Source organism: Apostichopus japonicus, chromosome 7, assembly GCF_037975245.1.
Source record: "Apostichopus japonicus isolate 1M-3 chromosome 7, ASM3797524v1, whole genome shotgun sequence".
In the NCBI taxonomy this organism is placed as follows: domain Eukaryota; kingdom Metazoa; phylum Echinodermata; class Holothuroidea; order Aspidochirotida; family Stichopodidae; genus Apostichopus; species Apostichopus japonicus.
The window spans coordinates 5,220,326-5,238,782 of NC_092567.1; the positions used below are offsets into that span (position 1 = coordinate 5,220,326).

Sequence of the window (18,457 nt, forward strand, 5' to 3'; positions counted from 1 at the left end):
AATTTACTTTAATTACGCAAAGGAATCAGTCACAGGTCAATGTGTATTTGTTTTGGTTTCTGTGTAATCAGCACAAATGACAGACAATGACTGCACTAATTCAGCCTCTATCAAGAAAGTGAATGACTATTGTCTTAGATAATTCACTTTATTATAATTGTTCACTTTGGGCTTGGGTCGTGATTGATCATCGGAGGATGTTCAAAACATCATTTTTTACCGTAACAAAATTTAGATTGTTACTTGTTAAGCCGATATTTTAATTTAAATGTTTATCAAAAATAATTATTATGAATGTCATTAAAAGTTGCTTCTTTTTAAAAAAAAAAATAATGGGCTAGTTAAAGTTATTTATTCTGAATAGTGTTTCTGGATGTTGATGTGACAATAACCTATGTCTTGGAGAAGTTAACTGTTGTTAGTTTTTAAACTAATACCGTCTATTCCAGATTATCAATATTAGCAAAGATTTTCATTGGAATGTGTACTCACATGGGATGACGAGAGGTCAACGGGACAATACTTTGAAATCCAATATCTGTTAATCTCCAAAAACTTTCAGGAAGTCAGGAAGGTAAAATTACGTTCGAACTTCACCACCTGATATGGATTATCGTTATGTTATATAGTTTAAAATGTATCCAGGTATAAAACTAAAGTGGTCCTCTCGAAAAATGAAATCCTCCTTCACAAGGAATCATTTTTGCAACCCTCGAAAATATGTATAGGTCTCTGAAAACTATTGATCCTGAATTCATGTTACATCACTTTGGATTACGAAATCATTGCGAAATATTCACATGGTAAATCCTGCGATATTGATCCAACGAGAAATTTTGTAAAAACATGTCCATGGATGTAGAGCACGATGAGAAGGTTGCAGTGTCTTTTAATTGATGCATTTGAAGTAATTATTATTTAACTAAATGGTTACACTATCACCAGCAGTCCCCGTACGTTCCATTGCTTATGTTGGATTTGATGCACAAGCAGCGAGTCTATTCAAGCTATCTTAATACAATGCTGTATGACTCACAGAACATCTGTCCTTGGAATGCTAAACAAAGCTAAAGCCACCTGCGGTTTTCTTCTCATTCAGAATGGGATTTACTCGTATTGTTATGCCTATCTTACCGGATAATTGCTCGCATGTCGAAATTATTCCTGAATCACGTGTATGGCAAAGAAAAATACCAACTAATAATTTATTCCAGTTTGAATCTGTTGGAAAATTTGGATCATTGCTCAATGCCGGTCTTGTTTTGAATCGGTACTCCAGGATTTACAACTGAAAATGAAAGCTTATAGGCAATAAAATTGGATAATCGGTTAAAAATTTGACAGATTGTCTGGTTAATAATCGGAGTTTATCATTGTTAATCAAGGTTTTTCGACCGACTATGCAGGCTTATCGTTCAAAATGCTAGATTATGGAATAATTAACCGGAATAATCGTTTGTATCCATATATGCCTAATGTCCGTAACAAGCAATATTTCGATAGTCATCCTGTTTAAATTCTGTACATAAAAACAAGTTTGGCCTTTAACTCCCATCATAAACTTATTGTTCAAACGAATGTTTAGCTATAACTAAATTTAGCCTGTAATTGTATTGTATTCACAACGTTTAACGAAATCATATTGGTTTTAATCTCTCAAAACTCCCCGCCCCAACCTCCGAGGAATGGAAATAGCTTTAACGGTAGTACAATACCCTGATTCCACATTTGTTTCTCTTGATGTTTAATATTTATATCATTATGTTCTTTGAATATTCATTATTGTGAACATCAACAACAAATGAATGTCAGGGCGGCCTTTCTAATCTCAAATAAGCATGGATGATCTAAATTATCATACAACTTCACTCTGACTACCCTGACCGTAATCCACATTCTTCATCCTACGGTAACAATTATTTGTTATAATCAAAAGTTAGTTGTGTTCTTCTCCCGTGCGATTCAAACTTTATTATTTTAGAGGGCGCTCGTACCATTTATTCACAGAGATATGGAAACTGTGCGGCGATCAATGCTGATATTGTTAAGGCCAGTGCAGAGAAATGGTTTCACTTTTAATGCAAAATTTGTTAAGTGTATTTTTTAGATTGAATGCTAGTCTGTAACGTTGGACTCTTTCGTTTTAGGCTAAGTAGATTATTATTTATATATTTAAAACAAATAGTTAGATTGATTTGATAAATCTGTTATTCGCTTCAGGACTACCGTAGCAAAGTTGTTCGTTAAAATTGTTATGCTTAATTCAAACAAACAGTAAATTAAAGTTTGGAGGTTTCCAATTCATCTTTAGTTCTTCAAAGGATTTAATCTAGAAAAACCAAAAGCTGGATGACGACAGGTAATAAGCTTATGTACTTTACTAATTGCTCTCATTAACCGACTTAAAACAAGATACCTTAATTTGATTAACTGCAATCTAATTTTAAATACTCTGAAGATTTTGGTAACAGTCTTGGTAAGTCGCAATACGGCTGCTTTATGGTTTACAAAGAGAGGAACACTTTCTTTTCATCGCTGATGTGTAAAGTAACGTTTTCTTAAGAGTAACTTCAGGTAAATTAGGATATCATTACACGATTTAATAATACATAAGCAGATAGAATGCTTGTAAATGAAGTAGTAAAAACGTACACTACATTTTATCAGACAACACTAATGTACTTTATCCTGTATTATTAGTTCAAACAACATGTTTCTTATCAGCAGGTATACGGCCACAGCCACATGGTTAGATAGGTTGATAATATTATCATAGCAGTTAACCTTACATGGCTTGGCTAGGGAGACGAACAAAATGTTACAAATAAGCACATAAGTTCAATTTAAAGCTTCGTTAAACGTTCAATTATTTTCACCCATAACCTAACCGACCATGATCAGGTTTTAACATCTTTGAGGTCACAGAAGTCTTTCACACCCATACCGTTCCTGTCTCACCCTCAAAATGGATCAACTAACTTTTTGCGTTAGAATTTCTTCTCGTTAAACAATTTTCCCGCCAACTCCCAAAAGAGGGGTAAAATATACTGCACATACGTCAACATTGTTTTATTCTTGTTTATAGTAAGATATTGAAGTGAATGTAGCCCAGTAATACATGTAAATAATGGAACTTAACCACACCGATACATCCACCCACTCCATTCCCCCTTCCATCTACTTTAATCTTCTCGTGAATTATATGTGGTGCTGCATATCTTACACACGAACAGTTGATGATGACGTCATCTATGCTAATGATTCAAAATTCCCAACCCCCATCCACTTCCGAGCAATCAACTAAATTTCACTTGTGCTAAACTTGAACTTAAGTTCGTGTTATTCCTTAACGTGTTTCTTATAAGTAGGTGGTCTTTTTAAACACTGACGTAAAATAATATCAGCCAGTTTTCCAGTCAAATTTTCTCGTTATACAACCAAATACTTCTTATCGTTGTGCAAATAGAGAGAGACTTCGTGTTGTCAATCTTGAACTCTGATGTGTGTTCTGTTGTATTTGTTTGTTAATTTAATGACCATTATCAGTACGTTGACTAATTAAACACATACAAAATTAACTAGGAACAATCATTACCCTGTCACTGAACTTTTCATCAATCTGATACTATCGCTTGCTTAAGATGAACTGCCACAATATGTCAGCTTGCGGTATACCATAAACTGCGCTGTTAACGAGAAGATTTATCTCTTTACTGCAGACCACAAAGTCACACCATGGAGGATGAAATAAGCCATTTACTCAGTCATAAAAATAAAATGATACAGAATCATACATTAATTTGTGAGACACAAACTATTTTGTTTTTGAATTACAAATGAAAACAAGTCTTTGGAGCAGCTAAACCGTTCTAAACAGATTCTAGTTTGGTTTGAATGAAATCAAATTTATTTGAACTTACCTAACTTGGTCAGCATCATACCTCGTTTATGCATATTATCTACCGGTTTCAATAAATTTATGTTGAAGGTCATCTGAATTCAGGCGGGACCAACACTTTTTCCAGAACAAGTCGGTACATAGACTACGTGTTACACAGAGATAACACTGTTGAAAATGTTTCTCTGATTAGTTTCTTAAATTGCTTCCATTGATATTACAACATCAATACAAATCAATAATTCATCATTAGATTCTATGATATGAACTTATGATATAGAAACAGATAAATAAGATGAATATGTTTTAATTGTATCACAATGAGAGACCAGGATCGCCTCAAAGGGAACAAGTGTGTTTCGTTGCAAAAATTATATATTTGTACAAGCATACAGAAATACGGAAGATACCAAGAACAATTACAAAATAAAGGGATAATTATTTCCTTGAAAATATCTAATATCAGAAACAGATACCACAACGCAGTGATTTATTCCATATTTATATGTTAATCTGTGGTTTTATAGTTAAACATATTCAGTGTTGCGGGACGGGGCTTGGGTGAAATTGGTAAACTTAAGGCTTTATAATATCCAATTGGGTTAAAGTAATTACGACAAAAAGTAAATTATAATAAGGAGATCATGACTTTTCATTAATCATCAATCAGCATTATTAATAAAGAAGTAACAACATAACGATACAAGAAGAATGCAAAATATGTATGGAGAGCCGATCATTGCATTTAAGGTTCATGTTAAATATACAGAACATTATCTTCGTTGCTATCATGTTAAAATATTACTATTATACGGCACTGTCACGTGTTCCTATTGTCTTGTCATCATTAGAGATTATAATAATCGAACAAAGAACTGTATTGAAAAACAAAACATGTAACTGTTATTAATTAATGTCTAAGACAATGTTTTAGTTTGATTTTAAGCAACACAATCAATGGTATAACGGTAGACAGCGAGTCTTTGTTATTATGATAACATTTAACAATATTCTTCTAATATTCACTGTCTTACGCGTGAGTAATATCAAATATTAATTCATAACATAGAAATAGGAAGAACGAAAGAAAGCAACTAAATCTTGACAGAATGTAAAATTAATAAATGGTAGAACTAGAATGCAATATAACAATTAATGACTAAATATAATAATAGTTAGAGAAAGTACTAGATATAGTCTTAGAATTGTTCTAAATCGAAGGAAAATATCGGATTATAAAGATAATAAAGAAGATCTGAAATAAAATGAAACCAGTAGAATAATCTAAAAGTGCATTATAATAACACTTTAAGAATGGAATGAAAAGTTTATACTATACAGAGCCGATCTTTGTAAATAAGGATTACTTGATATATACATACTATTATCAGGTTTACTACGACATAATTATGTAAGACAAAATGTAAAATTTAAAACTTATTTAAATCTACGAATATTGTATCTTAGCAAATATTCAAAAATCAATATCTCCATTATCAAATGTGTTTTCTTCTCAAATGCATAAGTGAACTTAAGTCACTCGCTCATCGAATACTTACCTGTCATATAATATTAAACTGATTGATTGCTTACCTATCGCATAATACTATAATTGTGCTATTTCCTATACATTATCAATATTTAGCACGAATAGGCTTTTTGAAGTCAATTTTAATCATGCGTAACTGGTTTAACCGGTATTCGTAGCCACATGATTGACACCGAGTCTACCACAAGATATCACAATGAAAGGTCGCAGCCTGCTCAAAAATTCACAATAACGAATGGAATACTATTCCACATCTCAGGTTAACATAAGAGTCACAACGAAAAATGATATTATTTTACATTAACCTCAGCATTAAGGCATTATAATGTTTTCTTGTGTAACAATGTAAAGTGAAGGGTTCGTTGGTACCTGAATGTGACTTGTCAATCTGGGTATTACGAAAGCTATTATATACAAGATTCTACTCTTCGTTGCAATTCATATAGATTACTTCCTCTGGTTCGGTTGTTCTTGTTTGAATTGGCGTTTTGTCTCCATTTCAACTCATGTAGGCTTATATTTTTTAAGCAAATATTCTTGTAAATCAACTCTTCTTGCATTTCCCAAAGCATCTGCGAGAACGACATAAGTTGCAGCGCTTGCTCTTTTCCTTTTCCACACAAGTAGCATTTGGTATATCTTCTCCTCGAGAGTTGTATAACTTTTTTGTTCGAGGTTTTCGAGTTGTTCTTCAGTCAACTGAAGCTTCCTTCCAACATCCATCCAGCATTTGCCAACTTTTTCTGATAAGTCCTGTGAAAACGAAGTATAAGAGAAACGTACTCTCATATCAATACTTGTATGTCTCTACTCAAATCATGCACTTTCCTATCTACCTTATCTGCTAACATAATGCAAACGTTTAGCACTGCGCAGCAACGCATTGACCGTATAAACCTTTAAATCTGTTTTGAACGGAAATAAGCCAATGGACTGCTGCTCTCATTCTGGCAGAGACTTTTGACATGACGTATGCTCTCACGGTACTCGTGAAAGCGGCTAGGCATGTAGGTTCAGCAATATGATGTCTGGATGAAAGACCCTCCCCTGTCATGAAAAGAGAGATGTTGGGAGTCCGGTAACTTTCGGGGTACATCGATCAGAAGATTAAGACGGAGACCAAAACTCCTGGGCCATCTCTGGTGGATGAGAAGTTGAAAAGTACTCTCGTCGGTAACGACTACATGTAGAGAATACGCTGTGTATCAGGCACAGTGCAGGACAGCAGGGAGGAAGCTAGCTATTCATTTCAAGTGAATGAAACATTGTGTGTTCATCGCCTGTGGATGACACGTCCAGTGGCATATGGCCAAAGGCTACGTCGGGAGGAGGTCCATACACGTTGATGTCATTGTAACTGTGACAGTGTGAACCCAATTTTATTCCTCTCGACTTGAAACTCGATACAAAACGCAGATGTGTTAGTTCAAAATGAGAAATCCTGAACAAAGAGGCAGTAGACGGAGACCCGGAAGTGTGTTCGTAGGTAGCAGCGCAAATCACTTTACGAATATTGCAGGTAAGGCTGATGGTAGAAAATTCATGATTTGAGCAAAACAGTTGAGAACGGAATGAAATCAATATAAGTAAGAAATTACTAACCATAATGATACTGAAGACATATACGCGATACGCGATAAAGGTTTGCTTTGGTTTACAGTTTCGTGTTATCTTTCTCGACCTAATTGGATAATACTAAATAAATTACAATCTATTAAGCTTAATTTCACCGTTGAAGTTACTCTTCGCAGAATATAGCAACGGTTAAACAGTTACCTGAAGAGACTTTTCACTAACATCACTGTCTTCGGTTTGTGCAGTTGTTGATGATTGTGTATCTCCTGCAGTAGCAATCCCCATCGAGGGTGTGGTTGCTTCAGTTCTTGACAAACTGGATTCCTTGTAATTAATTGCATATCAATACTATTTTAATTTCGAGACATCCTATCGTTTCATGATGTAATGGACATTCTTATGTGTATATACTTCAAGAACAAAACCATATATTATTATTTTTTTGTTTGTAAAAAGCAGAAGATTGATTTATCAGTACATTATGTAGTATGTAATATGTTATTTAAGTCATCTATATGCAACGTTTCATGCACAAAGGCAACACTGTTAAACTATAGCACATAGTATAAGTGAAACATAATAATCATATAATAATAATAATAATAAGCAAATATTTATAGAGCGCTTTATGCAAAGGCCTCAAAGCGCTTAAACAAGTACATAAATATGCAAGTCAAATCACTGTAAATTTTTGGAATAAATGAGTTTTTAAGAGACGCTTAAAACAGTCAACCGATGGTGCATTGCGAATTGAAGATGGTAGATTGTTCCAGAGATGAGGTGCAGCAGAGATGAAGGCTCTTTCTCCATAAAACTTTGTGTTTGGGGTATGGCTGCTGGCAAGAAGACACTTTGTAGACGAGCGAAGTTGGCGTTGAGGATGATACTGAGGAATTAAATTTGTTATGTAACCAGGGGCAAGGGAGTGTTGTGATTTGTACGTTAAGGGGAGGAGCTTATAAATTGACCGTTGTTTTACTGGAAGCCAATGGAGTGAATGAAGCACTGGAGATATGTGATCATGACGTGATGAACATGATATTAACCGGGCAGCAGAATTCTGAACAGTTTGAAGTTTTTTTTCAGTGTAGAGTCAGGAAGGCCAAATAAAAGGGAGTTACAGTTGTCAAGCCTGGGCATTATCAAGGAACATACAAGTTAAGTAGTTATATCGTTGGTTAAAAACTTCCGTATCCGGCTGATCTTCCGTACGGCGTTGTATGATGATTTACAAACAGCATTGACCTGATGATTTACAAACAGCATTGACCTATCGTAGTAACGCTATTTTTAGGGGGGGGGGGGGTATGGTGGGCTAGCTTTCATTTTTTTTGGGGGGGGCATGCCATGCTTGCGCTTAAAGCAATTAAACGGCATCAGATGAAAACATATATCCAAAATGGCTTCATCCTGACTTGCATCAAAACTGAACCTCACATATCCCTACCTCAACAGTATTAAATATGAGTCGTCTTTGCATCATTTAGCAACCATTAGTGCAGCACCATTATTACAGTCAATGTGAACCTTTGTTACGTGAACAAGTTTTTAATGCAAGATTGCCCACTAAAATGTACCAGTTCCATCAGCAATGATGGCAGCACATGCCTCAGTATTGATTGTTTGTATCTTATCACACCTTAGCATGGGATACTTTTGACAGATCAGCTTCAATAAACAGTGGTTACCGCATGCATGTAAGGTCACAAGCTTGTGTGGTTGAACATACGATATTGCTGTTAATTTCTATAAGGAAAAGCTTCCCTGCATAAGTCCGCAAAGTTATTTCCCTTTTGGTAACAAATAAACTGCAATCAATAAGTTGGGTGCCAAAACAACATTAAAGCATAAATGAAGTCATGATGCATTGCTCTACTCAATATGGATGGACCTTTCCAAAGGAGTGCTTCCAACCTTTATTTTGGAACCAAGATCCTTCCTTGACAACTCTCAGATTTTTATTTCCATGCTGACATACTCTCTAATGACATCTTAAATTATTTAATCACATTGAAGATGTTTGAAAACATATTATTCACTTGTATTATTCACGTGTTGTTCTTACATTACCAGAATTTGAACTTGTAAGACTACATCGCTCTTCCCTCAGCTCACCTTATTCATCGATTGGCAACTGATCTACAACGCTTAAATCCCCGTAAATGTTTAGACAATTCGGTTTCTTACTCACATCTATGATTTCTAAAGGATTTGGTGTATTTCAGTGTGGTATCTGGTTTTGAAGGGGCTCCTGAAAGACCTTTGTACAAGGTTGGTTTGTTATCTGCAGTTAGCGTTGTATATATTGGCACGTAAGAGAAAGCAGAAAAACTGCACTGTAACCTGGAAAACCCTAACAAATTTCAAACACAGGAAAACGCGTATCGGGTCTGTGTACTCTATGCGTGGAAGAAAAGCTAGAGTGTAAGGAAGTATCACCTAAAGGCTACCGTAGACGTCTCACTGGTGGGCAGAGAATAACATACTGCCAATAGTAGCACTCCAGTGACTTCTGACCTGGGTGTAAACTGTCCTTGTTTTGATGCATGGTGCATGACATGGTCATAGAGACAGTATTGTTTAAATCTAGCTAAGATTTGTTGGAGAGGAGAGGTTTCTAAGCACAAAGGGGATATCTGTTTTGATTACTGGAGAGAAAGGTTGTTAGTAGCTAGTGCTAGGGAGATGTTTTATTTGTTCAAATATTCTTTTTTTATTTCTGAAGGAATTTTATCTTTACGTCAGAGAGAAGGGTACTTTTTATTCCACTGCTAAGTATTGCTGATTAAGGTCCCGAGAAAACGGAAATTATAATATACTGTAAGTTCTCAAACAATACTTCTTATGTTTCAATTATGAGTCATATCTTATTTCTCTGATGTTTATTATATATGTATACATCCATCCACACCCATCTATACACACATACACACACATACATACATATGTATACATAAATACATACATACATATTGAACATCGTGAAAATGGGAGTTGTGAGAGAACAAACAAAGATGACATCTCTACAGCTGCCGCTAAATGTACATCGTTTGTAAATACAATATTACAAATAAGAGACAAATGAACATAGGCGGATATACTTTGCTAAAACACACAACATACATTACAAAAAACTTACTAAAACGTAGCAACCAACGGTTAGTGGGAATATTAATTCCACAAGATCCGACCCTTGGCCAGCTTTGAAGTAACATGCGCATCGATCTGTTTCGTCGGAGGCCATCTTATTCAAGAGAAACGTACGGAAACTTTCTTCGGTCTTATTCAAGAGAAACGTACGGAAACTTCCTTCGGTAATCGCAACTGTGCTAAAACTGATTTCCTTTAAAGGCAAATAAGCAGTTGTTAAATAAATATGGCACTAAAGTTAAATTCAACATACTTTACTTATTTCGGAAAAAAGTAAACTCATGAATACGTAGGCCTATATAGTAGTAACTTTGACATTTTTCTATGTTGCGGATTGCTTGAGATTAGCACGATTCGTGGTCGCTATTTCTATTCCTTGGTCTAAGTTCTTTAGAGGAAATATAGACGGAAGTATTAATGTAAAATTTTGTTTTCTGATCAATAGATTTGTAGAAACAAATTTAATGCCATCATTCGATAATCTATGACTTTACTAGCAAAACCACAGGTAATTTTATAAAGTGATACTTATTATTATTTTAAATTAATTTATTGAACGGATCTACTAACGCATCTCCAACATAGAACTCAAACCTATTTTACCGTATTTTTGCACTATTTAAATGATGCAGCTGAACCATTAAGCTCAGTAATAAACTCACGAGCAGAATGCCATATACAATATATTTGAAGAATATTTGTTTTGTGTGGAACCTGTCATCACATGATCATCAAACTAAAACTTTGATAAAGCCATTTCTTTCAGTGACGCTGACAATGAAGATTGAAACCAAGTTTGACGCATTAATGGATGTGGCGGTCACAATAGAAATATTTTAAGTTCATTATTTTTCAACTTTTTTATTCAACTTGTTGTGCAGGCTTTAGTTAGACTTCCGTCTTGCTACTCCCCTACATAAGAAGAGTACACTAGTTAGTATTTTAATTGATGATTCAGTGAGATTAATTGACTTTTTATAAACAAATATGTGCTTTTACTAGTAATGAAGTCATCGAAAAAATATCAAACACAGTTCAAGCTTAGTAACACGATAGTTTTGAGCCGATTTATTTAACAATAAACTATTTCAACCAACCTTTGTTTTTGTGGCTTCCTCATTTTTCCAATTACGTGGTGCTTTTTCAAATAAAACTGTCAGAGGCAATTGCCCTTCTTTAAAAAACACGGCTGGTACTTGACGCAGTACAATAAAACTATTCAATTCGAGAATCTTTGAGAGTATACAGAGAGAAAAAATGACATTGTAAGGTTGTAAAGCAATATCATTGAATAAGGTTGTTGTAGTGAATCAGATAAAAACAGATGGTAGATGCCATATCCCTTCCACATAATGTTTACTGCATCTGTGCAACGATAGCACGATAACACAAACGGTAAACGCCCAAGTTTACTGTTAAGCTTAGAGATGTCTTTGCTTACTATTATATATCAAATATGATTAGTAAGATGTTCATGGTCCTAATTAGTTTTCATTGGATACATATTAATTAAAAACAAGATTATTAATTATGAAGTTATATTTTCCTGCGCAAAAGTTTTTGCTACTGTTAACTCTCATACTGAAAATGCATAGCTTGCAGCACTGTAGCAAAGTCAGTTTGACATTAATTGAAATTGTTTGTACGTTGATATTTCTCTTATAATTAAGGAGAAACCTTTACTGATAAAGCTACTATCGAATTTAAATATATTGCTATGCCACTGGCAGAAAAGAAACAGTTGTTATATAAAAGTCAGCTGAACGATTTAAGGAGGAAATGCTATTTTCCCGTTTTGCAGTATTTCACAGTCTTTTGAACAGGTCGAGTTATTTAAACTTGCTTACCTGTTTGCAACTTGGTAACTGCCAGTAATACCCTATGTGAAGAAATATTTCATTTTCAGTGGAAGAACTCTTAGCGGCAAACAACATAATCTTCTTAGCCTCGACTATATGATCACCAATTTCAAATTTCTTCCAGCAGAAATTGTAAAGCCGCATCACACAGGTTTTATAAGTTACATCACACTGAGTATTTCTTTCCTCTTCCCATTTTGGTCGGGTGCCTTAGACAAAAAAATAATATGTGATAAAAAAATAAAATTGAGCTTCAGAGAAAGTTCCTGAATATGAAACTAAAAGCATTACCTAGAATGAAACATTTAGATTTCCCTCTTCCTTTGGAAACGTACAACGCAACTCGTCCCTGAATGTAAACTTGTTCGTATTAACTTACGTATTCACTTACGTGAAAGCTTTCAAAACAATAAGAGATGTCAAATTGCTTTTAGTCAACTGTACAGGATTCGTAAATTAAGTAAGGTATATCAGTGCTCAGTCTTGACATACCCTCACTAATGCTCTTGTTATTAGTGACCTTGAGTTTCGACTTGTTTATACAGTGGATTACCTAATTATCTTATCAATAAGCTACAGCGTGCACAGAATGCTGCTGTTAGATGTTTATTTCATGTACCATCTAGTACGCATGTTACTTCTCCCTCCTGCAATAGGTTCACTGGTTGTCTATCAATTACCGAACTCAGTTTAAGATTCTTACTCTTCCCTATAAGGACGCAGGACCTTGCCTTATTTAGAATTTGCTGTCCTTTAAGACCGGTGGTTATTTCAATCGGTCATCTAATCGTTCTGATCGCTACGTTCTATGGTTCAATTAAGTTAGAAGAACGCGCTTTTTGCTTTATTGCTTCTGAACTCTGGGATAGTTTGCCTGTTGAAATTTGTAGACGTGATACTTTTTTAATTTTTATGAAGAGGTTAACAACTTATTTGTTTAGTCTTTATTATTGGCTCTTACGTTTTCTATCTAACTGCTTTGATTTTGTATGGTTTGGTTTTCACTTTCATGCTTTATAAATCTTTTCAATGATAAGAATAATCACATGTTATTCATGTAACGTGATTGTAACTCTTTATCATGAGTACATGTAACATTCCGCTGTATCATTTGCAACCCCAAAAGATGTCACAGTCATTCGTACATGGGGTCACACCATTTTATTTTTCAAAGAAAAAACCCATTATTTACCTTCTTTATGGTGACTGCTGTATACCTTTGCTTTCCATGCACATTTTTTCTTGAGAACCAAACAGTGAGGCAATGTCAATGTTGCTGGTATTAAAATCTTAATGTTATTGGGAAGGAGTTCTACCACTACTGAGGAGTTACTAGCAAACGATAATTCAGTTTCATCCAGATAATAATGTGGAATTATTCTCATTCGGATAAAATAATCACGTCGTAGAGCACCGGGAGGTATTTCTAAGCTGACACCGGTATTCTGAATGTCTAGCTTTCCACCGTCTTTACCGATCATTGATTCTGCACTCATGGAAAGAGAATCACCTAGCGAATAGAAAGAAAACTATTTAATATGTAGACAGTTGAAAAATTCTTTATATTTAACAGACTGTTGTTTGTATCAAGTTTGCACTGATTTATCGATATTCATAGTTCACTTTCTCAATTTATATGTAGTCCTCGATTGCGCGATTGATGGTTCATGCTTTACACGTAGACCAAGATCGTAACAAATCCGTGTCCTATATATACATGTGAAGAGATTTATCTTGGTTCCATCATTTCATCTTTTCGTCATTTAACGGAATACTGTTTGGCTTAGTAACATTTGACGATCCCTTAATTTGTTCCATTGCTTTCAATACAATCGCCCACAAAATGATGTACACTATGATACGAATTGAGGTGTTTAGTCCTGTAATACATGTCTTTCAATCGTTAGCAGTTTAATACACAACTTACCTAGGTCCTTCTTAATGTTCTCGCCTGTATGAATTGATACTTCATCTGCAGACGTCACCTGCGTACGGTGAAAGGAAGGAACAATTATACCAGGATCGTTTATTCAGATTACAGAAGTGACATTCATGCTGTATAAGCCTCAGTTATTATAAAACAAAAAGGTTCTAATTTATACTGTAGAATGATTTATTGCTCGTACCATATTTTTGGTGCGATAAAAGAGGTTATCATTGCTGTCAATCCACTGCAGAAAACTCACATTCAAGATCTCAATGCGCAATAAATGTGTAGTATATTATGGGATACGTATGGAACTTAACAACATGCAATGTACACAGTTGAATTATCGCACAAGGAATATCACAATTGACTAAAAATAATGGGCAGGAGTACGTTCTTATCTCCTTCAAACAACTGATCGTAATAAAGATTTACGAATCAAACTGTCCGGAACGTGACAATAAATTGATCATTTTTGCTCTGTTTCGAATGAATGAAGGATATGTTTCTCAAAATGCCGAAATTACCGAAAACTTACACTTCCTTCTTTATATGCTCTCCTGACTGATAAACTGGTCTGTGTTTCTCTAACTTCCTTGGTGTCCTCTTCCATCTCTGTTTTGGTGGTCAAGAGGTATGCAATGAAATTAACAATGGAAAACTTAAAATTACATATACTCATGCTCAATTAGTTTAAATATCAAAGAAAAGAAAGGGGGCAATACCGTGATGGATTACCCATTCCGTTTCAATCTCATTTCTTTTTTTGAGATTTCAATCATTGGAAATCAGATACGAACTTGCATGGTCTGAAACTTACATTGTACATTCTTCGGATTGACTCGGAATGCATTATTCATAATTTAAGCAAATTAATGTCCCTATATATATATCAACGTAATGGTATTACAAAGTATGATTTTAATAGTGTAGTGGTTAAAACATCCTACCTTTTAAGTGTGTCACTACATGCTGTTCGAAAGGATTCCTTGGTATTTCTCGTAACTAAAAAGGTAAAAGCACAATACAATTAGCATTGGAAACAGCAGTAACATCAAGAGAAACTTCAATTGAGTAAAAAGAGAATAATATGTTTATTAATCAAATAGTAATGCGACACCTCATTGTCTACGAAATTGAACTCACTGTTCAATTTTGTAACTTTGCACAATTTGTATCCATTAAAACGACGTTTTTGATATACTTTCAAGCTGCGTGTTGCAAGGTGACATGCATAGGAATCAAGAGACATATCCCTCATTAAGTACACACGCAAATGCACCCACGCATAAGCCAACTTGACTGCACATGATCCGAAGGATGCAAAGCATCGGGAACAAAAGGGATAATTGCTTTATAGGCTAATTACAGCCGTTCAGAATTGTGTAAACTGTTATTGGCTGCGAGTACAGGGGTGCGGCGAAGCCTCCGAAAGTGTCACAATTTTCAGAAAAACATTGGCCTCTGCTAGTACTTTTAAAAGCACATAAATACGTGCCAGAAAGAGGATTTTGGTAAAGAGAGATGGAATGAGAAGAGAATGGAATGAGCGAAAAGAATAGGCAAGAGAACTGAATGACATGAGTGGAAAGAAGGGAATGCGAATGAAATGATATGAGTGAAAAGAATAAAATGAGAAGATAATAGAATGAGTGAAAAGAATGGCAAGAGAATAAAATGAAATGAGTGAAAAGAATGGAATGAGAAGAGAATGGAAGAGATGAATGAGAAGTTGGACGTAGTTTTGCTATCATAGAGATATCAAGGTAGTCTATACTGTCGCATATTGTAGAAAATACGAACTCGAAGCAGGATTGGTGTCACGTGTTGAAATTTATTTGCATATTTCGCTGTTTTGTTTTAACTTTGTAATGGAAATGAAGCCAACGTTTCTCACAGGAGGTGCAGAAATAAAGAAAAAAATGAGAGGTGTATGTATTTGTATTAAGATGTCTCTATTCTGAAAGACCTAAATGCATGTCTCATGAAACACGAATTACATACTATTTTTTTCTTACTATATTGTTAGTATCTGTGTATTAGTATAGCGGTTACTAATTCAAAACAAAAATGAGGCAATCCGAACGTTGAAGGGTGAAACTGGCCAGAGTTTATGAAAATATTTTAAACCTTATTTTTTTTTACGGTTTAATGTTCGACATCCAAGGCCTATTTGCTCCCTTTATCCATTAAAATGAAAGTAGCTATAGATCTAAGTAATTAATTAATATTGTTCCTGCATCTCCATGGCTACACCTAACAGTTTGGCCAAGATGTGTGTACAGACGCAATAATTCGGGATGTATTACAAATATATTAACTATGAGTGACTTCTAAAACTCAGCGGAAGGAAGTTGGTGGATCAAAGACGTTTGGGAAATACAGTTGTCAGATAAACACAGTCAGAGACACCAGGGGTGAATTAAGTAGACTAGTGTAGATCTGTCAACATTGTACAGTTACATGAAGTATGATAAAACCTTAATATATTTTTACTTTCTAAATGTATCCTGTGTGTGTGTGTATGTTAATTGGAAGTTTTTACTTGCGCACAAGTCTGCTTTTCAATACTTGACTCTCTGTGTTCGGCGTTAGGCAGGGAAAATGCGGTTTTATGACGACGTGTTTCCCTATCTATGTGTTTTCTTTTGCATATCAGTGTGCCCTTTCGTTGACCTTTTGTCCTGTTAAGTTCAAGCAAAAGGTGCAAGGGCTAAGACTGTGCAGCAAGAATGTTTACAGTTGGGGGTTCTGGGGAGGGGTAAGTTATAACAAAGATATTTCACCTCCAGATAAGAAACGTCATTTTTGTTAAAAACTGTAACACGATCACGTGACTCAAAGGGAGTAGAGCACGCATATCTCTCAATAATTTTGTTTTTAAACTTTGTTGGAAGAGAGTCAAATCGCATGCACGCATTTTCATCTCAAATCACATTAGTGTCGTTAGCTACCTTCGTCGTTGCTGCCATGTCTTTTATATAAACGGACCCGAACTGGAATTTACTTGATGCACCCTTCTACATTTAATCCACTCTGTAAGGGATTACGGTATGACGTCATCACTCAGTCACTAAAACATCAACCGTTCATTATTACTAGTTTCCTTATATGTCATATAACAACAGTTCGCTCCGAGTAAGTGATTTATGACACAATGTATGCTCTCGTTTTACAAAGATTCATGATGCTATAACCCAACGGATACCCTCCTAAACCATCCCCAACCCCTCCCCGACCCAAATGAATGATTCTAATGATTTTATTATATCAACAAATAACGGTGTAGAAATTTATGGGAGATCTGAGTATAGACTTCTACAGTTAGCCCTTTGTGTGTAGAGAAAATTGTTACACTATAAAAGTAACACTCAAAATGTTATTTTTTTTTTATCAGTTCCTTTCACGGTCAATAAAATGTGAAAAATTTGAATTGATAACGAATTATGATATGCACATCAGCAGAATGAAATAAAATAATCATTAAGCATCTGCCGGCGGGAGGGGATTGACAGCTTAAAAGTTATTTTCCAATATTGTGTGAGGCTTGTAACACACCAGAACACTGGACTAAACTTATTTTAAAGTCTATCCGTTTCTTTGTTTATCATTTCTTTGACTGTGTGTGCGGAAGTAAGATTATTTAGGCCGCATCTAAACTTGACATTGAGGTATAAACGAGGTATAAACTTGTAACTGCCCTATATGAATTTCCTGTTCGATACACGACAATTATAAATCTTTCCTACTAATGAGAAACAAAGTATAATACTCGTTTGTCTTATTTCTTTGTTTCACATTTAATAATACCTCTTTGTCTGTTATTAAAATGACCGTTACTAATTAACGGGAACATGAATCTGTGTCTCTCTTACCTCTTCTCCTGGAAGATTGCCCAGTCGGTCACTGGTCTGGAAAGGAAGAGAAATATTATATTTCATGAGATTTTATGATGGAATTTAAGGAAAATATAATATGGCGAAGCAAACAATATATAAGTTAGAATACATCTTCACAAATATCACAGTAAACTATTCCTGGCAGGTAAACGCACATATACATTGAACACCCTAAGGTCAATAAAGGAGCCAGACTCGTCAGTGTAAGATGCACGGACTTAATAACATGAATATAAACATCAGCTTTATAGGGAAGATATAGTTAGTTTTAAATCCGTCATCAAACACTGTGTGACGTTATCAAACACTGAGTGACGTCATTAAATACTGAGTGACGTCATCAAATACTGAGTGACGTCATAACGATAAACTTTTCACGAGAAGGGAAAAGAGGGCAGTAGTCAAAGATAGACCCCAGAACATCGTGGATGTATCGATGTAATTGCAAAAATAAAGCAAATATTGGTTAGCCCACAAAGCATCATATTGGTTACATTAATACGATGAAATATAAAACCCTGCGCAGATTTGTTTTCTTTTTAAATATACCCTGTATGTGTATGTTTAATTGGTAGTTTGTACATCATCAGTTTTCTTATA

General features: G+C 34.9%; 1 protein-coding gene across 2 annotated transcripts; it reads right to left on the reverse strand.

Moving 5' to 3' along the window:
- Positions 1-3,878: 3,878 nt before the first annotated feature.
- Positions 3,879-13,539, reverse strand: LOC139970325 (uncharacterized). Of its 2 annotated transcripts, none has more exons than XM_071975994.1 (6): positions 13,224-13,539; positions 12,020-12,240; positions 11,270-11,404; positions 10,180-10,365; positions 7,224-7,346; positions 3,879-6,200 (listed from the first exon to the last, which is right to left on the reverse strand). In XM_071975994.1, exons 1-6 carry the CDS (start codon positions 13,525-13,527, stop codon positions 5,952-5,954), a joined length of 1,218 nt encoding a protein of 405 aa, XP_071832095.1. In that variant the 5' UTR covers positions 13,528-13,539; the 3' UTR covers positions 3,879-5,951. The 2 variants fall into 2 exon arrangements, with proteins under 2 accessions (XP_071832095.1, XP_071832094.1); XM_071975993.1 differs by having other exon boundaries at positions 5,440-6,200; positions 10,162-10,365.
- Between the last annotated feature and the right edge of the window lie 4,918 nt (positions 13,540-18,457).